The sequence below is a fragment of the Engystomops pustulosus genome, chromosome 7 (assembly GCF_040894005.1).
Source record: "Engystomops pustulosus chromosome 7, aEngPut4.maternal, whole genome shotgun sequence".
Taxonomy (NCBI): Eukaryota; Metazoa; Chordata; class Amphibia; order Anura; family Leptodactylidae; genus Engystomops; species Engystomops pustulosus.
Genome location: NC_092417.1, coordinates 110,916,008 through 110,938,192, shown reverse-complemented (window position 1 = coordinate 110,938,192; position 22,185 = coordinate 110,916,008). Strand labels below are relative to the sequence as shown.

Sequence of the window (22,185 nt, the reverse complement as noted above, 5' to 3'; positions counted from 1 at the left end):
GCTCGGCCCTACTGTTGACGTCACCTACTCACGTCCCGCCTGCTTGCCGCAACTCTCGCTGACCGCATCTGGCATTGTCGCGCCTGTGCGGTCAGCATCGCTTGTGCTGTGCGCACAGACATGCGCAGAGGAAGCAGTGCCGGCCACAAGGTCCCCAAATTCATCTGCGCATGCGCCACACTACCTAGGGCGAGTTGTCAGCGTAGTGTGGCACATGCGCAGATGAATTTGGGGACCTTGCGGCCGGCACTGCTTCATCTGCGCATGTCTTTGCGCACAGCACAAGCGATGCTGACCCCACAGGCGCGAGAATGCCAGACGCGGTCAGCGAGAGTTGCGGCTAGGAGGCGGGACGTGAGTAGGTGACGTCAACAGTAGGGCCGAGCAAGGGGGCGTTCAAATGAAGACGAAGGGCGGATGAGGGGCGGTAATATTGATTTGAAAATGAGACACTGAGGAGACGTTTCCCGAGGGTGGGGGGGGGGGGGAATACTCCTCTTCAACCCCGCCCATTTGGCGACTGGAGTAGTCACACTGCACAGGTCTTTCAAAGGTAAAATATAAGTTATCTTTTTCTCTGTAAAGCCGATTCTTGCGATAAAAGATGTTTAGCAGTGTACATGCAATGCTCTATGGGGAAGTGTGGAGGGCTAAAACCGAGGTCTCCTGGTGACCGGTTCCCTTTAAAACAGTTAAAGCTTTTGTACCATAACTTCTGATATTCTTAATATTGCATAAGGATTGTGTTTCTGGAGGTATCCACTCTTAAAGTTAGAGTCAGGAGTGGGAGCTGTAGGTGAAAATCACACTTTTGACTGTGATACAATTCTTGGGGTGATACAATGAAAGGGGAGATTCTCTGTCTGCTCAGATCCTCCTGATTTATAAAATTCTTCCTTCAGATAACACATTGTGAACAATCTGCTCAGCTCCTCTTGCTCTATATCACATCTTCCCAGCTCTTCTTGCTCTATAAAGGCCCACAGATTTAAGGTTTGATCAGACATACTGGCTTTCATTCCAGACATAGTTTGTTTGGATTCAGAATTGGACCAAAATAAAAAAAAAATACTACATCATTTTATATGGATTATCTGTGTGTGGTATTCGGCTCATAGTGGACCATCCGGCAATACTGGCTCTATTCAGTTGTGGACTCGTGTTGTTATTGTAGACATCTATATGTTTCATTAGAACTGCTCTGATTTGAGGGATTTTTTTTTTGTTTTGATTTCAGCAAAGAAAAGGAGGACCCACTCGCCTAACACTGCCATCCAAGTCTACGGTGAGTGTTTGCTAAGTTGAGTCCAGAGTTCATCTTAGATTTGCCATAGTGACTTATCACAGAATATCCTTTACCCCATACTATCTTAATGGATCAGAATGACAAACATCCTCCACCAAGAGGTTTGTGAAGATCAAGTGGCCATTGCATGCTGAGTAATATCAGAGAAGGCATACATATGGTCAGCCATGAAAACCACATCATCACACATCACACGAAAAAGAGCCATTCACCTCTGATAACTTTCACATCTATTAGGATTGGTCCAGTAAGACCCAACCCTGCCTGATCAGGCCTTGAGATCATTTTTGGTAGCTCTGTAGACATTTATTTATCAGTGGCATCGGCCAATTATTACTTACAAAAGGTTCTGTGACAGATCTTTCATAAACCTTCTAGAAGAAGTCATTGCCTAATACTGTTTTTGTTACATTAGACGTCTGGTGATAAAACAAATGAATTGTGTTCTGCAGGATGCTGACCTGGCCAGACTACTCAGCTCTGGTTCATTTGGAAACTTAGAAAACCTCAGTCTGGCCTTCACCAATGTAACGAGTGCCTGTGCTGAGCAACTCATCAAGCTGCCTTCTCTCAAACAGCTCAACCTGTGGTCAACTCAGGTAAGTGGCGCTCAGGATGCGGTTGTGGTTAGTACAGATAATTCTGGAAATGAGTCAACCGCATTGTCTATTATTACCAAGCAGAATTTTACCTATAGACATTGAGGAAGCCATAGAAAGATGCATCATGCCATATTAGAGCAAGGTAGTCTTATTGGTGGGTTATGGGAAAATTAGGAACACATTTCAGAGAAAGGACAAGTATAAAGATAAATGAGATTATGTGCAGTTTGATTTCTTAACTTGATTGAAAAAAAAAGCATCATAGGACAGGCCAAAAGCTCAGAAGATCAGCTGAACCCATACTCATTTACCCTGTAGCAGCCACATCACCGGACATATAGAATAACATAGTACAGACCAGGGACGTAACCAAGAGGGGCAGGGCCCCATAGCAGACTTCTGAATAGGGCCCCCTCCCCCCTTAAAAAAATATTAATGTATATATAACTTTTTTTGACAATCATACACATTTATACACATACAGTTCTTCACTCATTTATATCCACACCTTTATACATATTCATACACTGATATATACATTTATAGACTTGTAGATACAGTATATATACTTCTAATACACGCCTACAATAAAATCGCACACATTTATAGTATATATACATGGTATTATTATGCATACTGTATATAAACATGTACACACACCATATATACACACATACATACAGTACAATGTGTTACATAATATGTATATAATGGTGCACATCCTCCATTCTTTAGTTTGGAAGGTTGGGTGACCAGGGCCCCCTGACACTGTGGGCCTCATAGCAGCTGATTTGGCTGCTACCACGGTAGTTACGCCACTGGCACAAACATTAAAAGGTTCTCCAGGATCTTTGGAAACATTTTAGAGCCAAAATGCATACATTTTATTATGCTACTATTTTATAAAGAACTAGATGGTTTTAATTCTCTGTGCAGAATACATACTGATTTTAAAAAAATAACAGATTTTGCAAATCATTGATTTTCTTCTTTTGTTACAGTTCGGAGATGCTGGGCTGCGGGTTTTGTCCGAGCATCTCACTACACTGCAAGTTCTCAACCTGTGTGAAACACCTGTCACGGATGCTGGGCTGCTGGCACTGAGCTGTAAGGATCATATCTCTTCTTTTCTTATCAATGCCTTTATATACAGTATGTATGAAATGGCCATAAATCAGACTTGATATAGCGGGGTGGGGGCCTCGCCGCTACATGTGGACCTGCTCATTGTATTCTTTCTGTGACTCTCATCTCCAGTACAAGAAGAAGTAAATAAAACTTCTGCCTTTTTGTTTTACAGCTATGAAGAGTCTCTGCAGCTTAAATATGAACAGCACCAAATTGTCAGCGGACACTTATGAGGATCTGAAGGTAAATACACAAGTCCTCTGTTTGCCCCATGACTTTTACGCTTAGTCTTGATATGAAACTGGAGTGAGGTGTGCCTAACTTATTAAGAGGTGCAACTTTTGGCAATCCATGTGCCAATTTAGCAATTTTGGGAGCTAATAAGCATTCCCTCTGTACTGGACGCCAAATTCAGGTACTCTGGGATCAAGTCTACCCTCCTTGCTGCTCATCAGTCACCATCATCATCTTTTATACATCTTTCTTTGACTCAGCGTCATCACTTGTTTTGCATGGGAGATGTCAAAGTCAAAGGGTTGCCTTTATATTGGGTACTGTACAACATCTGATGAAATGAAATCATCATGGGAGCCCAGCTAAGTGCCCGTCCACATGTCCATTATTTCATTAGTTATTGAGAGTCAAATCCAGTTGTGAAAAAACACAGAGTAGGTGAAAATCTTTCCATTATACCTTTTCACTTTAGCTCAAAAAAACTGATAAAAATAAATGGAAATGTGAACTGGCACCTCAATTAATGAATAAAAGCTTATTGGCTGTGGCAAACAGCAGAATTTTGAATACAACTTGTAATAGGATATAAGCCATAATTCAAGATGGGTAAAGGTCATTGCAGTTCACAGGTGAGCTTATGCCTCACATTTAATTCCCCTAAAACCTTCTGTGTTGTAAATCTGGTGTGACCAGCCTTACATACCACGCTAGAGATGTCGGGCAATTCAGCAGCTATTACAAAACATGGAGACCTTTAATTGTCAAGACTTCCATTAATGAGAACAGGCCTGGAGTGACCTTAATCTCCTCAAGTCTCTAATTATCCATGCACACCCACTGTCAGCACACCCTGAGAGGTGACCCACATGTTATTTCTGTTTGGGATGCTGTTCCATATTTAACATTTCCTGGGAGTAAAGTGTCTTTAGGCTCATCATGTATCATAAAAATAGCATATAAACACCCACACCCCAGTATAACGTAACAGGTGCCGTAGCAGGGAGTTTACCTCTGTGGGTGTGTTATTTTTACTTGGTCCCTTTTCACTTTCCACATTTCATAGGACTAGTAAAATTAATCTCAGCTAGTGAAATCGTTCTGATTTTCATATGGAACCACAGTTCTTCATGCAGCGTATTTTTGCATACATAACAATTGCCTAATATACATATTTTTTATGTTCTAATGTCAATGAATGGCTGTTGTGTAAAAGTAGTTTTATTATATCTTACAACATGAGTATTAACCATTGCTTACATATAATGTAAGCAAAGGGTGGCTACTTTGAAAATATGGCTTATATTATAGGTTCTTCAGTTGTTCCACACTTGTTTGTTAAGTACCGTATATACTCGAGTATAAGCCGACCCGAGTATAAGCCGAGGCTCCTAATTTTACCACAAAATACTGAGAAAACCTATTGACTCGAGTATAAGCCGAGTGTGGGAAATGCATTGGTCACAGCCTCCCCAGTATATAGCCTGCCAGACCCTGCCCCAGTGTATATAGCCTGCCAGACCCTGCCCCAGTGTATATAGCCTGCCAGACCCTGCCCCAGTGTATATAGCCTGCCAGACCCTGCCCCAGTGTATATAGCCTGCCAGACCCTGCCCCAGTGTATATAGCCTGCCAGACCCTGCCGGACAGATCGCACAGAAGATATACAGGGGTTGCCGGAAAGGTGAGTTTAGAAATATTTTTTTGACTCGAGTATAAGCCGAGTTTGGGTTTTTCAGCACATTTTTTGTGCTGAAAAACTAGGCTTATACTCGAGTATATAAGGTATATAATTCCACATGTGTTAATTCATAGTTTTGATGCCTTCAGTGTGAATCTACAAATTTTATGGTCATGAAACTCTTTGAATGAGAAGGTGTGTCCAAGCTTTTGGTCTGTACTGTATATATATGAAACGTTGGCCGTATACTCCTACACTTGATGTAAAGGAGGAAATTATAGCAATTACTGCAGGGCTTATCGTTTCAGGGCTTGTTTGCCAGAAAACTGGTGTACAAACCCTGATAAAACTCCCCCAGTGTGTTGATTTGGGGAGGGGGGGAAACATTTACAAATGTTTTTGGCCTGTGGAAACCACCCATGTACTGCTGAAGTCAGTGGGTGTTTGGCATTGTGTTAATTCTGTAAAATCTGTTACTCTGAGACCCCTCTCACACACGTCTGCTATGCACGGGTCGGCTGGAAATGGGGAGGGGTGAGCGCTCCTCACCCCTCCCCTCTCCATAAATAGCTGCGCAGCCAGGCCATATGTACCCTGAAAGATAGAGCATGGTCTACTTTTTTCCGCCGCTTACTGTGCACAATGCATTTCTGTAGCAGCTGTATTCTAGCTGCCCTTGGTACGGCTAGCTAATATATATGCTTGTGAAAGGGGGCTAAGGTTATGTTTACAAAGCATTTATGTATACACAATGTAAACGCAATGTGTAAATGGAGCCTAAAGACTGTGACATGAAATGAGAGCTCCAGTCTCCTCCGCACATCATAAGCTTGTGAGAGGAGTCAGACTGTCTGCTGTCACAAGTGACAGTCTGGCAAGAATGAATGTTTTACGTACACTCACCGGCCACTTTATTAGGTACACCATGCTAGTAACGGGTTGGACCCCCTTTTGCCTTCAGAACTGCCTCAATTCTTTGTGGCATAGATTCAACAAGGTGCTGGAAGCATTCCTCAGAGATTTTGGTCCATATTGACATGATGGCATCACACAGTTGCCGCAGATTTGTCGGCTGCACATCCATGATGCGAATCTCCCGTTCCACCACATCCCAAAGATGCTCTATTGGATTGAGATCTGGTGACTGTGGAGGCCATTTGAGCACAGTGAACTCATTGTCATGTTCAAGAAACCAGTCTGAGATGATTCCAGCTTTATGACATGGCGCATTATCCTGCTGAAAGTAGCCATCAGATGCTGGGTACATTGTGGTCATAAAGGGATGGACATGGTCAGCAACAATACTCAGGTAGGCTGTGGCTTTGCAACGATGCTCAATTGGTACCAAGGGGCTCAAAGAGTGCCAAGAAAATATTCCCCACACCATGACACCACCACCACCAGCCTGAACCGTTGATACAAGGCAGGATGGATCCATGCTTTCATGTTGTTGACGCCAAATTCTGACCCTACCATCCGAATGTCGCAGCAGAAATCGAGACTCATCAGACCAGGCAACGTTTTTCCAATCTTCTACTGTCCAATTTCGATGAGCTTGTGCAAATTGTAGCCTCAGTTTCCTGCTCTTAGCTGAAAGGAGTGGCACCCGGTGTGGTCTTCTGCTGCTGTAGCCCATCTGCCTCAAAGTTCGACGTACTGTGCGTTCAGAGATGCTCTTCTGCCTACCTTGGTAACGGGTGGCGATTTGAGTCACTGTTGCCTTTCTATCAGCTTGAACCAGTCTGCCCATTCTCCTCTGACCTCTGGCATCAACAAGGCATTTCCGCCCACAGAACTGCCACTCACTGGATGTTTTTTCTTTTTCGGACCATTCTCTGTAAACCCTAGAGATGGTTGTGCGTGAAAATCCCAGTAGATCAGCAGTTTCTGAAATACTCAGACCAGCCCTTCTGGCACCAACAACCATGCCACGTTCAAAGGCACTCAAATCACCTTTCTTCCCCATACTGATGCTGGGTTTGAACTGCAGGAGATTGTCTTGACCATGTCTACATGCCTAAATGCACTGAGTTGCCGCCATGTGATTGGCTGATTAGAAATTAAGTGTTAACGAGCAGTTGGACAGGTGTACCTAATAAAGTGGCCGGTGAGTGTATAGGGAGATGCAGGGAGAGTAGTAACCTGTATAGTACAGGCTGAATATGGCTTTTTCCATGTAATGATCATTTGTAGCCAGTTAATAAACCCTTACAAAAACACATCCACTACTCATAGTGATTACACTTTAAGAAAAAAAAATAATAATAAAAGGTTTTATAAAAAGCTAATTTTTTTTTTATTATTCTCTCTCTATAGGCAAAATTGCCAAATCTTAAAGAGGTTGATGTCCGCTATACAGAAGCCTGGTGATTTTCCACTAGCCTAAAGAAGGACGTTCTTACTTTGGCTATCAGTTGGGGGGAAAAAAAAACTGTAGAGCAAGAAACGATTTGGACTACAAATGTATCTTTTTAAGTTTAGAGGTCATTTTTAATGTAGACAGGATGGACTTATACAGATACTTACAGCTTAAGAAAAAGAATTTCAAGATTAATCTAATTTTACGGATAACAAGACTTTGTAGCTGCAAGAAGATACTGAGGAAGCTAAAAAAAACCTTTGTGGATTTTTTTTTTTACATTTTATTTGCATATGTGTTCATGCTGTGTGGGGGAAACATTAAGAATGCATACATTTTTATGTGTTTTTTTAAATTCAGTTTTATTGGATGGACTAAAAAAAAAAATCATGCTTTGACCTTTTGCTGCGTAACAAGAACTAACAAGTTCCGAAACGCAACAAGAATGATTGTCATTATCTTTGCACCTTTTTTTCTTGCCCTGCTAATTCATATTGTTGTAAATAGGATTTACGTCATTCACCTATTTAAAAAGAAATTGGTTCACACTCAGCGGGTCTGGGACCTGCTTTTTATTTATAAAATGTTTTTGTTTGTTTTTTTTCTTTGCAGATAGAACTGTACAAAGTAGTTTGTCGCTGTCATGTTGACTGTGTTATTAACGTATGTGTATTGTTTTTGCTTTGATTTCAGAAGAGGAAGCTTTCTTGAATAAATACCATGGTTAATGTACTGTGTATTTGATATAAATATATATATCCCCATAGCTACATTCTGTGTTGATAGCTTGGGATACAGGAAAAAAATCATTGCACTTCTTGGTCATTGGCCATAATCATTTAACATTGTGGCCCATTTTAATGCGTCTGTGTCCGCTACATGATATGTTTCATGTACTTGTATCTTGTTATTTTTACCTTTTTTTTTTTTAATTGAATTTTAAATTACTTCAGTTATGTTGAGGATATACATCCATATATGCATGGCAAGTTAAAAGTCAGGATCCACTCAAGAAATAAAAAATTGACTCACTGCTGTGCCGGATTAGGGTTACCGAGGGCAGTCCACAACTGCTATCACTTAAGACCCTTGATCTCAGAGTCGTGCCACCACACTGTGTATTAGGTTTTTATTAGGAATTCTCATTTAAGTAGTGTTGTAATTTCAGCTTTCAGAATGGCCACGTGATAGGAAGGTTACATTAGTTATAGTTACATTAAACATTGGGGATGGAGAATCCTATCAATAAGACAATCTTCTCCCAGTACCGTCCCAACCCACATTCCAAAACTGGACAATTGAAATAATATTCATTTACAGATCCATGCTTATATATTGGTGGTCTTGTCTTGGCTAAGCAAATCTATCAGTTACCGTATTCTTTAGCCTACTCAAAAACATTTTGGGGTTTCCACTGTAGTGGCATTACCATCTGTATAGCAATGACCCAAACATATTCTCTAAGCAAACATTTATCAGAAGTATGAAGGATTCACCACATACTGTATACCATTTCTATAGGAAACATCTCTGGTATGACTGGTTCCTGGTTTTTAACTTACCCTGTATGTATCACTATTAAATAATAGAGGAATGTTTTTAACACTTCCCTTTGAACATGCTGCAAGTTTCCATGCCAGCTGCTTCATGTGTATAAAACATAAAATTGCATTTATATATATATCTGTACACATATATGCTGTGGTAACAGGGCACATCTTGCATACAAATATCTATTCATTGTCTGATTTTATATCTATCAAATTCATGGGTAATGTTTATACTGTGATAATTCTTGTAATTATGTTGTTTTATTGGAAACTGAATGATGTCATCACAGCTGACGTCACTTTTCATTATTTTTCTTTTTTTGTGGTTTTCTTTTGCCGTTTGCAAGGCTCTTGCTGTAGAGAAGGTCAATACAAGTCACATCGTTGTGAAGTGACCTGTCTAAAGGGAGCCTCAAAGGTTTATTATGTCAACAGAACTCCCAATTGACTCATAATATCCTTATAATGTTCAGTAGAGGTTATGTAATCCATTGTAATTATCTCAGCTTGTAGCCTATTGGAATATATAAAAGACATTTTATATTCTTCAAAATGGACTAAAAAAAACCCTGGATTTACAATTGGCTGAGGCTACAACGCAAAGAGCTGCAGCATGTATATTTCATCCTTCTATCAGGCTTACAGAATTGTTCTTAATTAACTATTAATTTTGCATAATTTTGTTCTTGAGAAGAACTTTATGGGAGTTTTGGAGGAAAATGAAAAGCTATCATTGGCTACTGTTAAGTTCTATACAAATGTGAGGATCTTAATCATGCATGTAAAATTGCAAATCTCTCAAGGTAAAAAGAGATGGAATATATCAGTGATAGATTAAGTGCTGCCTTCTCCCTGGCTAAAGAATATCGCCAAAGTGTGCTTTCTTTTAAAATAAAATGAAACTGTTGCCTTTGTTTTCACACCGGGCGTATCATTTACATGTTATATTATTTTTTTTTAATTAATTCTTCAAATTTGTATGGTGCTTTTGTGTGTTTGGGGAAGTCAAGAATTAGTAGTCAGTAACCTGCTTATTACGCATTAATGTAGTAAATGTTGTTCAATATATATATATATTATAAAAAAGAAAAATCCGGAGCAGCACTACAGGTTTAAATGGTAAGCTGGTGCAAAGCCGTAAGTTCCGTGGCAAACTGTCTTTTGTAAATAAGTCCAAAAAAATAGGCAGCACTCCAAGGTTGTAGTCAAAAACGTGAGGGTGAAACTTTATTCCTTGGCACCGTTTCGGTGGTTTAATCCACCTTTATCAATGCTTAGGCGTAACTTGCTGCTTGTGTCTGTTGGGTCTAAGTGATGAGACCTAAACAGATCATGAGAATTGTATTTCCATCTGACATCTCATCGCTCCCCAAAATGAGTGGATCAGATGGCCGTGTGGGATTCAGCAATCTCCGTTAGCTCCATAGAAATGAATGAAGCAGGGGAGTTGGGTTTTTAACATATTTCTAATATACTTCATTTAGCATTTTGGTTAGTTTTGTAGAGAACCAGGCTCAGAGTGCCGCTTAGTAACAGTTTTACCTCTAAGGATGATCATTATTCCAGCGAGACTTGGGGGTTTTACTTCTGCTCTCTCTGTGTTTGTTTTTACATCTGTGAGCAGTGAGTTTTATAACCGTTCCTGATCTCTCCCTGGTTACAGTCTTGTATAAGCATTACTTTCAAGCAGAATTGTTTCTCTACTTGACTCGCACTTTCAGCTTGAGCAGCAATGGATAAAATCTTTATGAAAAAATAATGCTCAAAGAAAACTGTAACCAGACAGAGAGGATGAAGAGTCAATACTCACTGGAATACCACTTTCTACTGAGCTGGTGCTAAGGAGTGATTCTGCACACAGCAACTAAACAGAATTTTTTAAAGTATATTGAGAAAATGTTCACAACACTCCACTTGACACTATATTAAAAATGATCTCAAACGATGGTTACACTTTAACCCTTTCAGGACCAAGGTCTTCTAATGCCTGAATGACCACTGCAGTGTTTCAGCTTTTGGTGTGATATGTTGTAAGTATTTTGTTTTGTTGTATACTTATGCAAAATACTTTTTTGCAGCTCAAATAAGTCATTCATTTGGTATCCAAACAAAGCTAGTAATTTTTTTTATTTTTTTAGGTTGTTATGAAAAGAAACTTAACAAAAAATTACAAACTGATCTTAATTTTGAATTATAAATGGAAAACGTATTACTTTTTAAAGAAACTTCATAGCAGAGCATAATGCCCTGCTCTCACAGTTACAACAATAACAAACATGTACACTTTTACCAATGTATAAAAGTAGCCATAATGTCTACAAACAAATTATTTGTGTGGTAAATTTTTACATTGAACGGTATTGACAAGGCTGCATTTTGTGCACCGATATTTATATATATTTTTTTTTTTTGACAAAGAGCTGATCATTTCAGTTCCCCAGACTGCAGGAAACTTTGACCAATAATTTGCCACCTTAACCTCTTGGATGCCACCTCCTTATGCAGTACGATCTACTTTTAAATAGATGAGCTGTGAGAGGGTTAAAAAGAACCTGGACCATACACATATATATATATATATATATATATATATATATATATATATATATATATATATTATACATTGATCTTTTGGTGCTAGCCTAAATTGAGAAAACACAACACAGGTTTTTGTTACACCTCTAGATCAAAATGTAAAAACTTAACCACTTTATGATGACCTTGGTACCCCGACAGTGGCATAACTACGTGCGGCAGCGCCCAATAGTAGGCTTCAGCATGGGGCCCCACCTCCCATATTCACACATGCGGGTTACAATCACACATTTATACACTCATATAGAGCATATACACACACTTACAGTGACATATACAAACACACAGCATATATACACACATACAGTATATGCAGACGCCATACACGGTATACACATACAGCATATACACATCACACATACAGCATATATACATCACATGTATGTTATATACATATTATGATGTACAATGTGCAGCATAATATGGATATAATGATACTCATCCTCTACTCTTTAGTGTGTCAGGTCAGATGGCGGGGCCCCCTGACACTGTGAGCCCCATAGTGGTTGCTATGGCTGCTACCACTGTAGTTACGCCCCTGTACCCGAGTAGCACCGCTGCCTCTGGGCCACAATCTCACAGCAAACACCATGCATACCAACGTACACACAAACACTAGGGCAGTACAGGCGGTCCCCTACTTAAGGACACCCGACTTACAGACAACCCATAGTTACAGACGGACCCCTCTGCCCACTGTGACCTCTGGTGAAGCTCTCTGGATGCTTTATTATAGTCCCAGACTGCAATGATCAGCTGTAAGATGTCTGTAATGAAGCTTTATTGATAATTCTTGGTCCAATTACACCAAAAATTTTGAAACTCCAATTGTCACTGGGGCAAAAGAAATTTTTTTTTCTAGAACTTCCATTATAAAATATACAGTTTCGACTTACATACAAATTCAACTTAAGAACAAACCTCCAGACCCTATCTTGTATGTAACCCGGGGACTGCCTGTATACATATTACATACATTGACGCATTGATCCAGTGTTGCTTGGCTACCAGCTACAGGCCAAGTCAGTGAGTGATAAAATAGGGATGTATGCAGTATCCATAAGTGCCTGTCTTGTTACAGTTATATGCTCTGATGGTGTCAGTCAAGTAACCCAAACGTGTGATTAACACAAATAATATAGCAAAGAATTGCATAACATCAGGTTTGTGCCTAGTGACATGACATGTGCAGGATATGTGACCATAGACAGGTTTCGTCATATTCAGTTGTGACATTTGCCAAGTCAATACACATAACACATTCATGATCTAAATAAAAGACTAAACAGGGTGTCAAGTGACCCTAGGGTTCACTAAGTAAATGTCCAGGGTTACATGCCAGTGTCACATGACTAACACAAAGTTTAGTATGGTTAGTTTGTGGGTGCATTACAAAGCACATATCCATAGACATAGTGCACAGGGAATATGTTTTACTACACTGGTGTGAATAAGCTATTTATTTTATATATAAACGTAAAGCCACAATATCCTTATTGGACACGGATTAAGAGCTACTTATTTACCAACATAAGCCTTTTACCTTTATAGATGTGATTTTACCAACGCTCCATTTAAAGCTGCAGAACTTTTTTGTGTGTAAATCTGGATGTGGCATTTCAACTACTCCTGGTTTCTCCTGCAGATGTAGTTTATTGCAATGGCTAAGGTCCATGAGGATATCTTCAGAACAATGCTTATGTTCACATAGAATTTGCAGAATCTACAATGTGCACAGCCACTTGTCCAAAGGCTAAATGTTATCCCCTACTGAGGTGTCATGATGATTTCTGGGGTTCAAACATGAGACAATAGGTACCATGTCCCGAATTGAATAGCATGTGCCCTGAAATCCATTCACTGTCATGGACTGGCAAAGTACAGCATTTAGCTGTTTTAAGTATCTTGGACTGGATTCACATTTGTCTGTGATCACGGACACGAGAAGTGCCATGCCACGGACTGATCACTATGCTGGGGACTGAACTGTGTGCATAATATAAATATATACCATGCACAGAATTCTTGTTTCCCATATATATATATAGCAGAGCCCACACTTTACAACATAACAATTTCTTTTTTTTAAGGAAGCCTACCATCCAGAATCTACCTATGAAAGTAGATCTGATGGTAGGTTACTACTAACATCCTGTAGAATTTGCTTGGTTTTGGGGTACCAGTTCATATTAAATTAACAACAATAACTATTGGATCTTAAAATGTATTAAGGGTACAATACAGGAACATATAATTAAAGGGTAAACTAATTTAGGGACAGAGTCATATCTATCACCTCTTCTTATAATGTCATATTCAGCTACAACTGAAGTGGGCGCCACTTCCTGGTTATGGGATCACCTAAGGGCACTGAGGCCAGAGTACTGAGGGCATTCACATGAATCAGAACAGCATGTTTTGATGCTTGTGACCTCACTCAATGGACTCATGTCAGAAAACTAAGGCTTTTCACCCAAATCAGGAGAGCATGTTTGTAATTTGACCACCTGGTTATCAGGAAGCATGGCAAATGGAGATCAGCCTAGGGGGACTAAGTGAAACCTCTGGTAGCAACTAAACATTTGCAGGTAGCTAATTAAAGTTAATTATAGAATTGCTTATTTTTGCTTAGTACAAAAATTTTGTAACTTTACAGTTGTTCTTTAATTTTAAAATTAGCACATTTGTAGAGTGTACAGGGGTGTGGAAGTAACTTTACTACTCCATGCTCCACTAGCCTCTCTTGTCCTATCTCCTTACGCGTCTGCGCACTCTTATCCCCCCATGTATTATGTGTTATGTCTAATCATTTTTGAACAGTAACACAAGTTGTTGTATTCAGTTAATCAATATGGACCTAAAGTGCAGAATCTCAACTTAAGGCTATATGCACCCAAATGTTGTTTGCTGCCCGTGTGTCCTCAGCTGATGAGCTCCCGCTCATGTACCAAAGACAATAGAAAAAAGCTGCCCAAGTCACAAACGTGGCAGAAAAAGGAACTCCTTACTAATTTGTGGCCTGCGCAGTGGGCTCATACGCTAGACAAACTACAGCCGTGTGATCGTTTACCCTACTATCCCCCTCTCATAGGAAATGCTGCATCAGGCATAGACAAAGTGTTAGTAAAACCAATAAGGTAGGTAGCAGTAAATCGGAATCAAAACAATGCCTCATATCCTAGTCAACCAATCTATTCATGAGATACCCAGTCAAATACGAGAGGAAGGAATGGGACACGTGGTCAGTGGCACCCCACACTAGGCGCGAAGAAACTCTTGGGGTGCCACTGGCCACACGTGTCCTATCAGAGGATACTTTACAAATGCTCAAAAATGAATATTTATGTTCAGCCACTTTAAACCTAAAAGTCTTCACTTCCATTGAATTTCAGTTGTTTCATGTGAATTCCAATGTGGAGGCATTCAGCACCTAAATACTTAAGATTGTGGCAGTGTCCAAATATTTATAGAACTAGCTATGGGAAATATTTTAAAATTGTTACTCTTCAGACAGATAACTATTAACTAGTTGGGGGGTGGGGGGGTAAGACTAACATTTGAGATATGTCTATTTTATTTTTAAGTGTCTTTAAAAGAAATATTCTAATATTCCAAGACTTATTCTAATGAGCCTGAAGGGCTGACAGTGCTGTGATGCTACAGGCTGTTACAATGAGCAGGGCAGGTTACCCTTCCCCTTGGAATTCCTGCTACTGCTAAAATACACAGCCAGGGGGAATAGGGAGAGAGCAGTGGGAGGGGAGACATGTTCTGCTCATTGTAACAGCCTGTGAATAAGCAGAAGTGATGGGCTCAGGTAACATCCCCAAAGCCCTTCATTTGCATAATAAAAATATTTTATAAGGAAGGAGACCATGGATAACAAATATAAGGAAATTACCACAATGACAGTGGATCTATGAGTAAGCGTCCCTGGTTTATCATTCTTGATTTTGATGGTTGCATTTGCAGAATACTGATGCATGTGTATATCTTGTTAGCCTACATAAGATGACAAGCAGGCTATTTAAGGGAACCTGCCATCAGGAGCCCCCTTTTTTGGCTCCTCACGGTCCCCATAGAGAAAAGTGTACACATTAATAATAATAATAACAATCTTTATATAGCGCCATCAAATTCCGTAGCACTTCACAAATCATAGGGGGCTTATACATTGACAAAGAGTTTTCATAGTAAAACCGTTTTTTTCCCCCAAAAAAAGAGATAAGTTAGGTCAAAGTTTACCTTTCTGTATGCAGAGCTGTTTCCCTAGTCTGACTGAGGCCTCTAAGGTGTTCACAGGGCCGATTCTAGCTGCCTGAGGCGAATATTAAAATGCTGCCCCCCCCCCCCCCCCCCGCGCTCCTGTTCCATTGCCGCTCCCTGTTCAGTAAATGCTGAAAACTTTACTGACAATTAACATCCCCACAGACAGGCTCACTGACACTGTGTGACTGGCTACAGGTTCTGAGAGTCATTGGTGGCGTCTAGTACCTTATAGATGACAATCTCTTCCATGAGTAGGACTTTATTCCAGGTTCTCCAATCCATGAAGTATCAAAGATGAATTCACAGCCAGATATCTTCAGCTCCGTGCAGCATCTCCACTCGGTGTCCCTAAAAATGCCACCGTCACTTACGGTATAAAGTCTTCTGGATAACAACACTGTACTCCTGGGGGTGTGGCCAAGGTATGGGGCCGTGAAACGCACGCTCACCTGTGCTCCGCATCTCAGGGCTCGGAATAGGGCCGCTCCGTTGACCTTGCCCAACACCATGCCGACGAGACGAGGGGGCCGCGGGGCATCTCGAGCCGCAGGTCTGGCGGGCCTGCGTCGCTCCCTGGACATAGGGAGATTGCGCTCTCCGACAAACCGCGCGGGGACCGCGGCTTCTGCTTGTGTGACTCCGCCACCTGCTGGCCACACGGGGCGGCTCTCTCCTGAAACAGCTGATTTGGATTGTGGTGCGGGAGCATCAGGTAGAGCTACAACTGGCTCCCGAGACGCCGTCACCAGGGGGAGAGCTCAGGTGGATCGTGCAGAGGCTCGTATACCCACGGCTCAGGAGACGTCTAGAGAGGAGCAGCACCCGAGTGGAGACCCGTGTCAGCCATTGGACAGACCAACGGGACCTGGGAAAAGCAGCCCACATTGGCTGCATACAGCACGATGGGAGAAGAAGGGAGGAACCTTCCCAGGTTGAACCCTCAGGTTAGTGGCGAGTCCCCACAGGTAACTACACCTGAGAACAAAGTGCAGCCCGACCCCGACAATGGGAGCGTATTATACATAGCTGGACTGAGGGCGCTGAGCCCAAGGGGTATGTACAGTTAACAGGGTATGTACAGTTAATGAATCCCCAGTTAGGCCCAGAGACCAGGTTGATAGAGCCCATCGAGATAACCTGGTCAATCATCCCAGTGAACTCCATATATTAATGGAGATGATTAAATCTCTCCCCAACAAGGAATATCTAGACTCGATGGTCGCAAGGCTGGAACAGTCTCATAACCAAGCTTTGGATTCAATTAGACAGGAGGTTGAGCAACTAGCTACACAAACGGTAGAAACTGAGCAAGCGGTTCACTCCATAGTCAGCAGGGTGGAGGACCTGGAAAGAAGCCTATTACAGTCTCAGCAGCATATATTGACCCTTTCTCTTGAAATAGACGACCATGAGAATAGAGGCCGTAGGAACAATGTCCGGATTAAAGGGATTCCAGAAGATGGTCCCTGGGAAGACCTCACAGGAAAAATAAAGACTATCTTTAATTTGGTCACTGGTAACCAAGTAGAGACTGTCTATGAAATGGATAGGGTTCACCGGGTATATAGGCCGGGAAGGTTCCCAAGAGAATCCCCAAGAGATGTCCTTTGCAGGATGCATTATTTTAAGGATAGAGAAAGAATAGTGCAGGCTGCCTGGTTACAGGGGTCCGTTACGTTTGAGGGCAGCCAGATAAAAATTCTCCCTGATGTATCAGCAAAGACATTACATATGAAACGGATACTACAACCAGTGTTGGTGAAAATCAAAGAGGCTGGTGGAACATATACCGTATATACTCGAGTATAAGCCGACCCGAGTATAAGCCGAGGCCCCTAATTTTACCACCAAAAACTGGGAAAACCTATTGACTCGAGTATAAGCCGAGGGTGGAAAATGCATTGGTCACAGCCTCCCAGTATATAGCCTTCTAGCCCCCAGTAGTACATAGCCAGCCAGCCCCCTTGAAGTATACAACCTGCCAGCCCCCTTAAGTATACAGCCTGCCAGCCCCCTTAAGTATACAGCCTGCCAGCCCCCTTAAGTATACAGCCTGCCAGCCCCCTTAAGTATACAGCCTCCAGCACCCTTAAGTATACAGCCTCCAGCCCCCTTAAGTATACAGCCTCCAGCCCCCTTAAGTATACAGCCTCCAGCCCCTTTAAGTATACAGCCTCCAGCCCCCTTAAGTATACAGCCTCCAGCCCCCTTATGTATACATCCTTCAGCCCCCTTAAGTATACAGCCTGCCAGCCCCCTTAAGTATACAGCCTCCAGCCCCCTTAAGTATACAGCCTCCAGCCCCTTTAAGTATACAGCCTCCAGCCCCTTTAAGTATACAGCCTCCAGCCCCCTTAAGTATACAGCCTCCAGCCCCCTTAAGTATACAGCCTCCAGCCCCCTTAAGTATACAGCCTCCAGCCCCCTTAAGTATACAGCCTCCAGCCCCCTTAAGTATACAGCCTCCAACCCCCTTATGTATACATCCTTCGGCCCCCTTATGTATACATCCTTCAGCCCCCTTATGTATACATCCTTCAGCCCCCTTACGTATACAGCCTCCAGCCCCCTTATGTATGCAGCCTCCAGGCCCGTTCGCCAAGCATATTAAAAAAAAAACTTTCATACTTACCTACAGGCGACTTCCTGATGCTCCGTTCCGAGTGGCTGGATTCCGGTCTCCGGTCTTCTCTGTGTTGTATCAGCCGGCAGACACGCGTCCACGCGATCTGCCGGCTGGTGCACAATATCACATGGCGGTGTCGCCGCTGATGACGTCATCAGCGGCGACACCGTCACGTGATATTGTGCGCAGCCGGCAGATCGCGTGGACGCGTGTCTGCCAGCTGATACAACACAGAGAAGACCGGAGACCGAAGACCAGCTGCAGGGAAGACAGAAGAGGAGCCGCCGAACATCGGGAGCCACGCGGACCATCGGGCCTCCGGAGGGTGAGTATGGAATTTTTTTTTTGTTTTATTGACTCGTGTATAAGCCGAGGGGAGGTTTTTCAGCACGGTTTTTGTGCTGAAAAACTCGGCTTATACACGAGTATATACGGTAAATGGGGACATCCCTTTCACTTATTAGTCAAACTTACAAACGAAACCTATGTGGTACACCACCCAAGAGACTTGACGGGACTTTTTGCTCTCCTTAATGTACCCCCAATTCATGTAGAGAACTGGCTTCAACCCCTGGAACATAGGGTGGACTCTGGTCAAAGACAGTACAGAAGACCCCCAGGGAGACACAGGGAAAGGAGTAGGAGGGCAGAGATGGAGCCAACACAGCCAGCTCTTGGAAATGTTGGGGTGTCGTTTGGGCCAGATGATTTCCCTGACCTTTCAGTATCACTGCCACAAAATTTAAGCTAATAAGCATGTATTATGTGTGGGGGAAGTCTGATTTTTGGGTATAGGCTTAAGGCCATGAATTTTCTTGGGGGAGGAGGGACTCTTTTAGAGGGGAGAGAGGACTATGTAAAAGGGAAATTGCACTTATGATATCTGCACTTATAAGAATTATAATTGAGGAATAATTCTTAAAAAATCTGGGGTATTTCTAGTTGTTCTCCCTAAGGTTAAAACTACTCACTAGGAGTTTTTTTTAGACACTGATGTTATAGTTGACTGGTTCCTAAAAATTGCCACAGTGGTGATTTATTATTAAATCACATAGTATATGGAAGTTCTTCAAGATTAAGATGTTGGGAGTGGGGCTTGAACATAAGAACACAAGAACACATATATGCTAGTAGGGATAAAAGGGGAGAGACACTTTCTCTTAAATAAGGCCTCTTGCACACTAGCGTTGCGTTTCACGTCAGGGTGCAATGCGTGAAAAACTGACGTTTTGGCTGCGTTTTTGTTCCATTTTTGCGGTAATTTGCGGTTTTTTTGCGTTTTCGGCGCATTTTTGACGCACGATTCAATGGGAGACTCGAGCGTTTTTCAAAGGGACCATGGTTTGGGATTAAAATGTGTTATTTAATTGAAAAATAATGTCTTCTGATAATTTGCAAACATCTGCGATCTATTCTTCACTGTTCCGCGCGTATATTATCTCCCGACAATTTAGCAGATGTGAAGAACAGTGAAGAATAGAATAAAATCATTGTACACAGTGAACACAGTGAACACAGGATCATTTAAGATAAAAACACAGTGCAGAACACAGTGCAGAATAGATTACAGATGTTCGGCACATCTGCTTACTTGTCGGGAGATACGCGCGGAACGGCGCGAACAAAATAGCATGTGAAGAACAATATATATGTGTGTGAAGAACACATTGCAGATGTTTAAATACATCTGCAATGTGTTCTTCACACATATATATTGTTCTTCACATGCTATTTTGTTCGCGCCGTTCCGCGCGTATCTCCCGACAAGTAAGCAGATGTGCCGAACATCTGTAATCTATTCTGCACTGTGTTCTGCACTGTGTTTTTATCTTAAATGATCCTGTGTTCACTGTGTTCACTGTGTTCACTGTTTTTATTCTATTCTTCACTGTTCTTCACTGTGTTTTTTTAATTAAATGCTCGATCGCGAGCAGGGGAAATACTGTTATTCTGGTCACTTAGCAACCCTTACGTTTAAAACGCATTGCACTCGCATTGCACTTGCAATGATTGCGAGTGCAATGCGTTCTTGATGCATCTCCATAGACTTGAATGGGGCGTGAAAATTGCGCGTGACTCGCAAAAATAGAGCATGCTGCGATTTTGACGCGCGTGCAAACGAACGCAAGCACGCGCGTTCAAAACCACGCTAATGGAGAAAGACCCATTGAATACAATGGGACAGAGTGCAATGCGAGTTCTGAGCGTCAAATGCACGCGCAGAACTCGCGCGTGAAAAACGCCAGTGGAGAAGGGGCCTAAGTATTGATATTTTTTCAATTGTCACAAGATGAATAGTAGAATGTGTGAATGAATAATAGTTTAATAGTAGTCACTGCAACGGAATCACAAGGAGAAAAAGGTGAATAGATAGGGAGATTAAGGGACCAAAATTTTATATTAGGAAGGGGGGAGGGGAGGGAGGGGGAAATAAATTAATAGGGAATCCCTTTCCTTTTTTTTTTCTTTTTCTTCCTCTCTCCCACCCCTATATACGCTACCACCAGTCCTCCCACTCTCTTATGCCCGTCCAGAGATGGGTATGAGGGACCTAGTCTGATAAGAATTGTGTCCAAAGATATAACAATATAGATGTTTATGGGAAAATATGATACGCTTAGTTACGCCCTCTTGCCCGTACACCTACCCTGTTTTTTTTTTTTTTACTATCCACCCCAGGATTTGTTGGGGATTAACCTTGGGAATTAATGTCCTCATGATCCCCCTCTTTTTCCTCCTTGGTAATATGGGCAAGTGTTACAGTGATAAGGGATGGGGCCCCCTAAGGAAAGTCTGGCGATAGATGACAGGAGGAGAGGGAGGCGAGAGAATTCTCCCTCCTCCATGGAATTCTTCCTTTTTCTTTTTATGTAAATAGATGCCCTGAGAATATGCGGATCTGACCCTATATCTTGTTTTTCCAACACCCCAGTACGAAGTAGGACGGGAAGTTTCCTACAAAACCCTTTAACCCCTTAAGGACGGAGGGTTTTTCGGCTCATTTCTCGCTCTCCAACTTCAAAAATCCATAACTTTTTCATTTTTCCGTGTACAGACCTGTGTGAGGGCTTATTTTGTGCGTAACAAATTTTACTTTCCCGTAATGTTATTTATTTTAACGTGGCGTGTACTGCGAAGCTGAAAAAAAATTCCAAATGTGGAAAAATTGAAAAAAAAACGCACGTGGTCACGTTCTTGTGGGCTCAGTTTTTACGACTTTCACTCTTCGCTCCAAATAACATGCCTACTTTATTCTTTGGTTCGCGGTGATACCAAATTTATATAGGTTTTATTGTGTTTTAATACATTTTCAAAAATTAAACGAATGTTTACAAAAAAGAAAAAAAAATTTTTGCCATCTTCTGACGCTAATAACTTTTTCATACTTTGGCGCACGGAAATGTGTGAGGGGTCATTTTTTGCGAAATGAAGCAACGTTTTCATTGCTACCATTTTGAGGTCTGTGTGACATTTTGATCATTTTTTATTTCATTTTTTATGTTATGTAAAAAGGTGTAAAAGTCGCATTTCGGACATTTGGGCGCCATTTCCCGTCTCGGAGGTCACCGCCGCCCGTAACCGTTTTTATATTTTGATTGATCGGGCATTTTGGGACGCGGCGATATCTAATATGTTTGTGATTTTTACTGTGTATTATGTTTTATATCCGTTCTAGGGAAAGGGGGGTGATTTAAACTTTTAATATTTTATTAATTTTTTTTATTTTTTAAACTTTTTTTTTTAATTTTTTTTTTCACTATCTTTTAGACCATCTAGGGTACATTAACCCTAGATGGTCAGATCGCTGCTACCATATACTGCAATTCTACAGTATTGC

The 22,185-nt window shown here is 41.6% G+C and overlaps 1 protein-coding gene across 5 annotated transcripts in view; it reads left to right on the top strand.

Annotated features, from left to right (window-relative positions):
• The window catches only part of CMIP (c-Maf inducing protein), a 111,176-nt gene extending 101,399 nt beyond the window's left edge, over positions 1-9,777 (top strand). For all 5 annotated transcript variants that reach the window (XM_072117545.1, XM_072117544.1, XM_072117548.1 and 2 more), the window contains 5 exons: positions 1,238-1,285; positions 1,759-1,905; positions 2,910-3,015; positions 3,209-3,279; positions 7,265-9,777. In XM_072117545.1, the coding sequence (XP_071973646.1) occupies positions 1,238-1,285; positions 1,759-1,905; positions 2,910-3,015; positions 3,209-3,279; positions 7,265-7,318 (426 nt within the window). In that variant the 3' untranslated portion in view covers positions 7,319-9,777. The remainder of the gene's footprint in view (positions 1-1,237; positions 1,286-1,758; positions 1,906-2,909; positions 3,016-3,208; positions 3,280-7,264) is intronic.
• The last annotated feature ends 12,408 nt before the right edge of the window (positions 9,778-22,185 follow it).